Below are 10,806 nucleotides of genomic sequence, written 5' to 3'. Positions count from 1 at the left end.
GGGTGGCGGAAAGCCGACAAGTTGTAAGCGACCACCGCTGTGGGACATATCAAAATCCAGTTTAATACTTTTAGCTAATTAATCAAATTTTCAAAGTGGTTTTAAATTTAAAGTAGGCCAGGTTTTTTTTCATTTCTACAAATTCAAGTTATTGTTGTCTCAATATTAAAATAACCTACCTTTACATATGCCTTCAAACACATTTCTCAAATATTGATATGCTGCTGCTGCTGGAAAACCGAATTTCCGTTCAAATGGATTATTTGCCCGGTATGTAGTTGTTGGTGTTGGTAAAGACTGTTAGATAGCCGAACTAGTTCGCGGAAAATTGTTCACCAGAGTCCTATGTTCAAAATAGAACGATTAAATTATCGCACAAAAATATCACCTAGAAATATATTATCAGCTAACTGGTTTTTGTAACTATCCGCGATACTCCATTTTATACAACTTTTCTGTGCTCCATATCAAATTTTCAACAAAAACAACAAAACGAGGAACCGGTTAAAACGGGTCGACGCGATTTTTTTCTGAATAGGCATTAACAATGCAATCTAACACAAGGGCTTTATTGATTACGTTTGAAAGCAGCTTGGAAAACAATATCTTAATATAATATTAACGAAATAGGGTATACAAACGCCCATATGTTTGTCATCCCAGGCTCCGTAGGTATCAGAATCGAGATAAATATATACAAGATACTAATAATGTACTTGAATATGTCTAAAGAATATCAATATTAAACCTTGTTTTAGTCAAAATACAATAAAAGCAAGGCCTAAAAACTAACCAATCTTGAATAAAATTTATTCATCAACGGCCTAAAATTATGTGGGCAGGGCTATATTTTCTATTTAGCTGGGAATATTCGACGGAATATCAAAATTGAGACATATGCATAATAGAACTGGAATTCGTCAGTATATTTACGGTATATTTTTAAAGTAAGATGGTATGTTTCGGTATATTGCTGAGGGTCGGACGGTATATTTTATCGATAAGTCCGATAAATATTTATCGCTCGTACACCAAACATTCATTTACGCAAAAACTATATTTAATTCGTTTTTTTATACTTTTTGATATTTGACCTGATCTAAATTATGCCCGTGTAATGCTAGAAAACATTTCCCTGTGTGTCATCAAAATCGAAATCGATTTGGAGCCAAACGCAGGTAAATAACGCGAACAAAGAAAACGCATAAATATCGCCAACAATTAGACCCCGTCTGCTGCTTTATCCGTCAATTAGAACAAGAAGGCGCCGTATCAGCAGAGCATCCAACCAATCCGCGGGTTCAAAAGGAGCGCGAGCGGGACCGTGGACTGCGACAGTCCCGCGATATCACCATTGAAACGTACACGAATCAGTACAATTGGATAAAGGAACTCTCAGAGGGCGAAAATAGCATTGAAGGTGACACAAAGAAGATGAACTGGGCCACCACGCTGCAGCATGTAAACAGCCCCACGGCTGGGAGCTCGCGGGAGACCACGCCACGCAGCGGCGATGAGTCACAGTCTTGTAACGTGCAGGCAAACTCGAACTTTCCACTGGAGATTGGCTACTTTTCTGGCAATCCCATTGTGGAAGTGACCAAGGGACTTATTCATCTATACAAGAAGAAGTATGAGCTGCCACTGCGTGTTTCATTGCTCCTTTTAATACGTTTTCTTTCCGTTTATTAGTGAACGCAAGGCCACCAAGGAGGCCCCATCCAATCAACTCTGCCTGCTGGCCGTGCCAGCCACTCTCAACTGCCATGATCTGCTCAATTTTATAGCTCCCTGCCATGCGGAAATCAAGCATGTCCAGATTGTACGCGACGGCAGTCCCAATCAGTTTATGGTGCTCCTAGAGTGAGTCCAAGTCCGCAGAAAACTCTTATCATTTCAATACAACTCTAATCTCCCACAGATTTCGCACGAATGAGTCGGCCTTGGAGTTTTACAAGTCCTACAATGGTATTGCCTACAACTCACTGGAGCCCGACTCCCTGTGCCATGCCGTTTGGGTATCTGCTGTGGAGCGTAGCGACCACGGACTACCGCCCGTGGGGCACACAGAACTGCCCACCTGCCCCGTCTGCTTGGAGCGCATGGACGAGAGCGTGGATGGCGTTCTCACCATTCTTTGTAATCATGCTTTCCATGCCAGCTGCCTGATGAAATGGGGCGACTCCACCTGCCCCGTCTGCCGCCATGTGCAGACGCCCGAGCTAATGGAGGACTCTGTTTGCATGGAGTGCGAGGGAACCGATTCGCTGTGGATTTGCCTGATCTGCGGCCATGTCGGCTGCGGTCGGTATCAGGGTGGACATGCTGCCGCCCACTACAGAGCCACCAATCACACCTTTGCCATGCAACTGGGAACCTCCAGTGTGTGGGATTACGCCGGCGATAATTTCGTCCACCGTCTGTTCCAAAACAAATCGGACGGCAAGCTGGTGGCCTCGCAGACCGAAAAGGATGAACGCGAGGAAAAGATCGACTCCATGCAGATGGAGTTCACCTATTTGCTGACCTCGCAGCTGGACACACAGCGCAAGTACTACGAGGAGCGAATGGAGCGTCTCGAAGAGGAGTGGCAGAACTTTAAGGTGAATGCCAGCGAGGCCAAGTCAGAGGTGACGGATCTGCTGCACGTCCAGCAGTCCATGCACAAGGAGAAACAGAATCTAGAGCGCAAACTAGCACAGCATACCACCAAGTAAGGGACACACTTTCAAAGAGTATAGGGCATTCAAAAACCATGTGTTCCATTTCAGACTAAAAGAAGTCCAAAAGCAGCTAAATGAAGAGCGTGAGCTATCCAAGGCCTTGCAGGACAATCAAAGCTCCTGGCTGGTCAAATACAATGCCCTGGAGCAGCAGTACACGGAATTCAAAGCCAAACATGATGCGGAAGTCACCGATCTCAAGGAGCAGCTGCGCGATGTCATGTTCTTTCTGGACACCCAAGGAAAGATGGCCAACTCGGAGCTGGCCGGAGCCTCAATCACTGGCCTGGGCGAAAAGGAGCCCGATACCAGCACGCGGCGCAACAATCGTCGCAAGAAATAGACTTTTAATCCGTGAATAAAACTGAATAGCAGCTTCTTTATGTATTTAAAATGTAATGTTTAATTCCCCCCACCCACGCTGAAGGCTAAGCAAATAACGAAACCCTTTACATTACACTATAAAACAGCTCTAAATGTGATTTCCTTTGTGAAGCAAAGCGATAAAAAAATATAACTAATGTTAAGAGAATTTCAAATATTGTATTTCATGGTGTTTTTTCGTGTGAATTAAAGGAAATATTGTTCAAAAAAACTCTCAAATGGGTTTCTCTTGCGGCGGACATGTGTTCTCGCAATGGAATATGGGATCGGGCAGCTCCTTGATGCAGATCTCTGTGGCCTCCTGGAATATGTCGTGCTTCTCCTTCATCTCCTGCTCGCTGCGATCGAGATTCATCAGATAGGCGGCAATGAAGGCCCGCGGATCCTGCGGCTCATGCAAATGCAGCTGGGCAAAGGCACGCACCAGCACGTGGCCCATCTTCTCCTTGATCTCCGCGGCTATGGTGTCCACCACCTCCAGGTTCTTGCCCTGCGGCAGCCAGTCGTAGTCCTTGAAGCAGCAGCACTCGCAATAGGCCTTGGGATCCGAGTCCTTGAGCAGCTTAAAGAACGCCTGCAGCTCTCCCTCGCAGCGTTTCAGATGGGCCACCTCTCGAACAAAGCGTTTGTTCATCTGGCAAATGTCATTCTCGCATTTCTGGATCACCTCACGGTCCTGCGAGAGAGTAGCCGTTCGTTTGATGTAGTCCACGGTGTTCTCCTGGAAGGACTTGAATTTGCACTTCTCCTCGTTGTAGGCATTCAGGCACTGTCGGGCATAGACCATTATATTGTCCCGACGGCGGCGCAGCTCCTCACTTTTCTTTGTGTAGTGCAGCTTCAGTTCATCCAGATTGATGATGCGTTCGGCAAACTGTGTGAGATCCTCCTCACTGACGCAGACCTTTGGCTTCGTTGACTTCTCATCGCCGACGCACTTGGCCTTTTCGATCTTGTCCATTTCGGCCTTCATCTCCAGTTGCACGTTGCGCAGCTGCGTGTTGAGGCGCTTCACATCATTGTCGCTGATGATGAGGGTGTTGAGCATCTCCCGCAGGCATCCCTTGTGAGGATTGGGCAGCTCATCTTTGCATTCTGTTAGCATTTTGGGGGGTTTCAAAGATTGAAAAATATGAATTTATATTCTTTTTTGGGATTCTAGTTTGGAATAGTTCGTTTTGAATGAACGATTTTTGTTTAATGAATTTATAGCTATGATTAAGATTGCTTAGGTTCTCAAAAAGGTGTCTATATATTCGAATTGTAATTTCTAAATAGACTCCTATGAATAGAGTCTTAGAAAAGCTCACTTATCGTAAACAATTTCTTAGGGATAGTACTACAAAGTGTTCTAGTGTAAATACTTGCTTTAAAATTCAATTTTGGATAGTTTTTGATTGAAATAAATGCTCAAACTTTTCAATATCATAAGATCAAACCTTAGAAATGGTAATTTAAAGTTGGAACTTCTTATGCTGCTGCCAGATTTCCTTCTATCATATTGTCTCCCATTGTTATGTTCTTCTGCAAAAACCCCCACATATTTTCCCATCAAAATTGATGCAATCTTTATAAACTATTCATACAGAAACGTATACTATAATTTATGCCCCTCCCTTAGACTTCTCCACCAGCATTTAAACGCCAGAAAAGACTTACAGACTCCAAAAATAAAAGGCAACTACAAGTCGAACCGGTTTGACTAGACCCCCGACCGAATCTTCACTTAAATTGCGTACACACCGACACACAGACGATGCAGAGACAACAAATAAAGAACGTAAATATAAATTTAATTCACTTTTGGCTAGGAACACAGCCCCAACGACAATAGCAACAACAATAGCAAATAAATAAAACTTTTTTAATGGATTCCCCCCACTAGGATCCCCCGTCGGTGGCTGTCTGTCCCGCCATCTCTCGGAATCTCTGTGTCTTTCTGTCTTTCAGTCTTTCGTTCGTCTACAATTGGCAGGCGATCAATCATTCTGTCGCTTCTACTACCAAAAACCTAAGTGTGCCAAAAGATTGTGGGGCGGTAAAGATTGTTGGTTACCCTAGGAAAAGGAGCTGGAATAAAATACTAATAGGAATGTCATTCGATTTCATCCAATATAAATATATAAATGGCTATAAATATAAGGAAATATCAAATAGATTGTCTTGCCATAACATATATCTCACAATTCCTTGGGTACTATCAATGTCGAATACCAAACTCTTTCCATTCTTCAGGTTTAAAACTTCGCCATGCTCCCACTCCCCCAACCGTCGCTGAACCTTTGCAAAAAATTCCATTTTTGGCACAAGTCAACCTGTTAGCAAATCCCCCGTGATGGCATGATAATGGAAAAAGGGGCACATGGACTTTGTCCATCTCTTACCTGTAATTAAGTAACTTAATTAATTTGAATCAAAAAAGCACACTTTCATGTATAAATTGTTTGCCTTTTTCTTGTGCAAAAATCTTCGTTTTTTCGGTTCGGTGTTTTTTGGCGATTTTATAAATTTTGCATAATTTTTGCATTGTGAAGATCGTATATTTAAAAAGAATGTGATGGATTCGACGTCGTTTTTCGCTCGATAAGGTATAATTTGATTAATTTCTGCAAAAATGAGCGTGGCATTATTTTGAGATTATTTTAAGATTCATTTGGCTGTCGGTTTTATATATAAGGCAAGATCATTTAATTTTAAAACGAAAGTGTTGCCTGAAGATTTGTATCTTAAAATAAGACTTAAAATTGACGATTGCCAAAAAGATAATGCGATAATTTTTGAAGATTGCTTCATTAATTGAATTTGATGGGGATTAAAGGGAGTATTGATTAGGAAACAGGAAACAGAGGAAATTAAAGATCGATATGGATAAAAAATGAATCAGTTTACAATTAAAATAATTTAGATTCGATGAATCCTTTCTTATGTGATGCCTTCTCTTACTAAAACTCTAGAAAATCCTTTAATATTTAATGATATTGATATAAAATGAATCAGTTTAGAAACTAAATACATCAGATTCGATGAATCCTTTCTTATATGATACTTTCTCCTATTTAAACTATAGAAAATCCTTTACCCTTTGATGATTACACAGCTGCCATTCGTAAATTTCTTATTGCCATTCAGTGCGCATACAAATTATAATAATTAAAATTATTGAATGTGACTAATGAGCAAATATTGATTTAGAAACTCTCTGCCAAAGAACCGGATACAAAGCCTGAATATGTAAAATAGATAAACAAATATACGACAGCGACAAAAGGAAGAGCCCAGTAAGAAGCCCAGAAAGATGTTCTAGAGGATAGATAGCCCTTTCTTAGGGTGGTTTCCCTGCCCCGCGGCCGACTTCTTGAAGGGAGAAAAAATTGACCCAGACAAACAGCTTGGAGGAAACCGAAAGGAATAGGAATAGGAAAGGACTTCCCTAGGACACACCTTGGCCCTGCGCATTGAAAGAAATCCGAGAGATGAAAAAAACCAAATTTAAATAATTTACGTATTTTTCTATTCCAAAGAGCTATGGTTTTTTTCGTTTTTTTACGGCTGATAAATGAAAAATGATGTTTGACCCGCACCCCGTTTTTCCATGTGGCGTGTAGATCGTGTATGCAAATGTGGTGCCCCCAGATATCCCGGCAGAGGATCATCAGCCCATTCAGGCAACCCTCTGAGGTGGTGCGTCGCGTCGTCCGATCCGCGAACGTGTTGTGCATAAATTAAATGAATCCTTTGGTCCTTTGGTCCCTTTTGTTCATGGCACTCACCCTTTTTTCCACAAAGATCGTTAAGGAAACGCTTCCGCATGGAAATGAGGCAAAAAATCCGGATTTTTTTTCTACTTCTTGTCTTCTGCCTCGAGAATGGCTGTCTGCATCGTTTTGTGTCTCTCGGTCGCCGTCGCAGTCCTCGGGTGCGCCTTTATCCTTGATCGTCACCCCTGAGCTGTGGGTAGACCTAAGGAAAAAAATCGTGAGAAAGTTTCCAGCGCCAAATATTCAAATGAGGTAACCAAATGCCCGCCCGTTGCATACTTTTTTGGGTGATTTTTTTACACTACTCTACTCTCCCGAAGGACACAAAAAAAAAATAGAGCCCATCAGGATGCAGCCCCTTGTCAGTTTTTTTTAACCTATTTTTTTTGGAATTCGGGAATTTTTTATGCTTGACTACCGAAAAAAGTCGTTTATAATTGAAGCGATTTCAGCTTTTTTCTTTCTTTTTTTTTTTTCTTTTTGGCGCGTAATTTTTTATGCAGAAAGAAATCCCGTGTGACAAGTTTTTTTTCGTTTGGATCGGCCTTGTTACTGTAGTTTTTTATCCTTTTTTTGGCTCGTTTTTTCTGTAGGTTTTTGACAAAAGGCGGCGCGAAAATGTTAATTAAATTTTTGTTAGTGCGTCATTTTCTGGCGTATAACAAACGATTCCTGTACGAAGGATACACTTTTTATGTACCTTTCAATTACGCAGTTAATTTTTAGTTTTTTGTTGGTATTTGCCAAACACGGGTTGGGTGTCAGGGAGTTTAAATGTAAAGCAAATAACTCGTGTTTTTTGTTCGAATAAATGTTAACCATGTTAAGTACTTGATGGGCCTTTTGGGCAGGGCTTTAAATCGAAAAAAAACTGATGGAAAAAATATTTAATTGAATGGCAAACACAATTAAATGGTGAGCTGAAGAATGAAAGAACTCAGGGGAAAAATATTTGCACTTAAAATAAGGGGAGAAGCTCTTTAAAAATCCTTCTTCTGAAAAAGAAACAGTAGATATATATACAAAGAATATCCTTCTTCGGAAAAGGCAGAAAGAAAGAAAATGATTTAGAGATTACAGTCCCAGAAAATATTCAACCTTTCTCCAACATCGCCAAAACGTGTTTGAAATGTGTTAGAAAAAACCCATTTTAATATACCATTAAATAGTGTAATAAAAGCCATCCAATCCCTCAATAATTCCCTCAAATCCGAGCCTTAAAAACGTTTAATTAGAATGCCACAAACCACGTTTTTTTTGGCAATATGCCAATATACTCGCTCAAGTATCAATTACTGAACAATCGAAAGATGATAAAGGGAAATCAATCCAAACAAGAGCATAGAAAAAAAACCTCAACAATAGCAGCAGAGATTGTGTGCCCTATCCGCAGAAAGTGCGAATCCCTTTTGAGAGAATGAGTATAGGATAGGGTGCAAAATATGAATATACTCGTACTCAAACCCTGAAGAATAGCTAACGAAAATCGCATCAAATTTCACAATATCGCACCTTATTAGAATCGAACAATACAAAGGAGTACAACGAGCACAAGAGAGCGAACAAAGAGAGCCACAAAAATTGGCAAAAGACTGAAGGAATATGGAAATGCGAATGCCACAAGGAACAAGAGGTTATGGGAAAAACATACACACCTATCCTCTCCTCTACTCAATATATGGGCTAATCGGTGGAGTGTATTCTGCATATTGTCTGCATTGTCTAGTAATTTCATAAATAGTTTATCCAAAAGAATTGCTGAATGCCCGAACCCCCGACTAAATGCCATACGTGAACGGGTTACCCTCGATGCTCGAACGACGGGTCCTTTCTTATGCAAAGCGCCCCCGAAACCTTCTCTGGGGTGAAATCCTTTCTCCGGATGTTTTTGTGTGTGTGGCAACCCCTGATGATCTGATCGTTGGCTATCTATGGGGTATAGGGTGTGTGTTTTGATTTTCTCTAGAGTTTAGAAACCATAAATCTATTGATGGCTTTGATGACGCCTTTCTGCAGCCCTCGAAATGATCTCTTGGCATTGAAAAACGCATAGATAATATTCAAATGCAAGTCGTTTGCATAATGCCTGCCCCTGAAACTGATTTTGAAGGAGCTCTGCACTGAAAGAAAGTTAGGGAATGAAAGGACCAGCGAGATACCCTAAGAGAGGAGGTTATGCTGAGAGAATTTATGGATTAATATCAAGGAAAAGGTAAGGAAACTAGTGGAGTATAAGCGGAACTAATTAATAAAGGTACTTTTAGCGGGAGAAATGGTCTCGAAAATTTTGTATGATCATCAAATGAATTCTCAAAAATATCTAAAGACCACCAGCCTGATCTATGATGCTCTATTTCCTCCCCTGTAGCCCTATGCTTCTTTCAGTGTACTCCTTCTTCAAGTATACTCTTTGAGGATCTCCAGCAGATGCCACTCTCAACGAGAAAAACTCCTTCCTGGCCTCCAGCATTGCATTCTAATTATCATATCGATCAAAAAGACGACCAGAGACGATTGCAAGTAAAAGTGACAGTCCCAGGACCCCAGACAGCACCAAGCATCCTTGACAGGATAGCTGCTTTCTCAGCCACAGTTTTTTCTCATAGTTAGCATAACAAAGCGCTGATGAGGCACACAACGGACAGAGATTCGGTGATGATTTCAGCACCCAAAGAAACCCGAAAGAAGAGCCACCCCGAAGACAGAGCAATCCAGGCAGACAGCAGCAGACAATCCCATGATCATTAGTGCATTTTTAAAAGTGAGGCATTGATATGCTAATCAGAGAGCAGAGGAGATCCCATGGGGAAACTTCCAATGCTCGAAATGGCAGCCAATGATCGATCGATGAGCCGCGATCGGCTGGCAGAAATCAAATCATTTATCAATTATATTATTGGCAAACATTGTCTGGCCATAGATTCGCGATACCTTCAGATCCGTTTTACCCCTTTTGTCTACTCCACGTATTTTGCACAAACTGCCAAATGATCGATTGTCGATCGATGAGCCCTTCATTTCCTTTTTATCCCGGCTCTTTGTACTCTGCGGTGTGTTTGCCAATCCCAGCCTTTGATGATTTGTTGGTTTATTGTCAGCGATCCTTGTCGGTGTTAAGGGTTCAGGATCGTGCCGAAATTTCGCACAAGATCCTTGCTTGTTGACAAAACAGCGCAGACAATGTCCTTTTAGGAGGGGTTATGTCTCTATCAACCTCCTTTTGTTGCTGTTCTTTATCCCCTTAGTGGGTGTCTATTCAACGCTAAACAATAGCCATTCTTTGGGCAATTTTTACGAGCTGTTTAGGTGGCTTTTATATTGTTTTTATTTGAGTCATAAAATGGTCATATAATTCACATTACTCCCCAGTGTTTTTAACACACTTTGCAGCTATTTATAATAATACCATTCAAATACTTGGCTCAGCAAATAGAGAAGACAGAACTTTCAGTGCAAAAAATACAGAAAAAACACCTGTTAAAATCTTTCAAACTGGTTTTTTTTGTATGACTTATTGTTTTATTAATTAGCTATGAAATTTGCTGAAAACATAAATGTTTTATTGTCTATTCCATATACGAAATATCAGTTTACTAATCTTTTATGGTTCACCATCTCTTCGGTTGAAGAACTTTGCTCATTCTTCGAGTGGAAATCACTTGATTCAAGTTGCAAATCGTGATGTTTCAAGCAGATGAACTAGTTTTACATGTGTGTGAGAGTATACATATGTATATGTATAAGAACACCCAATCATTAATCTCTGCTTCGATCAGGCAAAGGAAAAAACTTCAAGATTCAATCAGTCATCAATCATGGATCGTTGCAGGGGCATGAAACACCCCACTGGCCAAAACGACAGCTGCGCCATCGCATACAAAACTCTCGATAGAATCTTGAGCCGAGCCCTACATATCCCCATAGAGATACTCAGATTATAT

The 10,806-nt window shown here is 41.0% G+C and overlaps 2 protein-coding genes across 2 annotated transcripts; one reads left to right on the top strand and one right to left on the bottom strand.

The window, feature by feature from the left end:
- The first annotated feature begins 169 nt into the window (after nt 1-169).
- LOC108156994 (BRCA1-associated protein) lies at nt 170-3,117 on the top strand. Its single transcript, XM_017288787.2, has 6 exons — nt 170-270; nt 1,125-1,178; nt 1,256-1,631; nt 1,693-1,863; nt 1,922-2,713; nt 2,772-3,117. The coding sequence occupies exons 1-6, from the start codon at nt 219-221 to the stop codon at nt 3,064-3,066; spliced, it is 1,740 nt and encodes a 579-aa protein (XP_017144276.2). The 5' UTR covers nt 170-218; the 3' UTR covers nt 3,067-3,117.
- Nucleotides 3,118-3,302: 185 nt separating this feature from the next.
- LOC108156996 lies at nt 3,303-4,327 on the bottom strand. The gene has a single exon (XM_017288790.2). The coding sequence runs from the start codon at nt 4,210-4,212 to the stop codon at nt 3,322-3,324; it is 891 nt and encodes a 296-aa protein (XP_017144279.1). The 5' UTR covers nt 4,213-4,327; the 3' UTR covers nt 3,303-3,321.
- Between the last annotated feature and the right edge of the window lie 6,479 nt (nt 4,328-10,806).

Source organism: Drosophila miranda, chromosome 2 (assembly GCF_003369915.1).
Source record: "Drosophila miranda strain MSH22 chromosome 2, D.miranda_PacBio2.1, whole genome shotgun sequence".
Lineage (NCBI taxonomy): Eukaryota > Metazoa > Arthropoda > Insecta > Diptera > Drosophilidae > Drosophila > Drosophila miranda.
Note: the sequence above shows the minus strand (reverse complement) of the source record. Positions and strands in the feature narration are given on the sequence as shown.

Excerpts from the sequence above, each read along its gene's own strand:
- LOC108156994 (XM_017288787.2), top strand. The coding sequence starts at position 219 with ATGCTGCTGCTGCTGGAAAACCGAATTTCCGTTCAAATGGATTATTTG. Across the intron at positions 271-1,124 it reads TCAAATGGATTATTTGCCCG|AAAACATTTCCCTGTGTGTC; the intron begins GTATGTAGTTGT and ends GTGTAATGCTAG. Across the intron at positions 1,632-1,692 it reads ATTCATCTATACAAGAAGAA|TGAACGCAAGGCCACCAAGG; the intron begins GTATGAGCTGCC and ends TCCGTTTATTAG.
- LOC108156996 (XM_017288790.2), bottom strand. The coding sequence starts at position 4,212 with ATGCTAACAGAATGCAAAGATGAGCTGCCCAATCCTCACAAGGGATGC.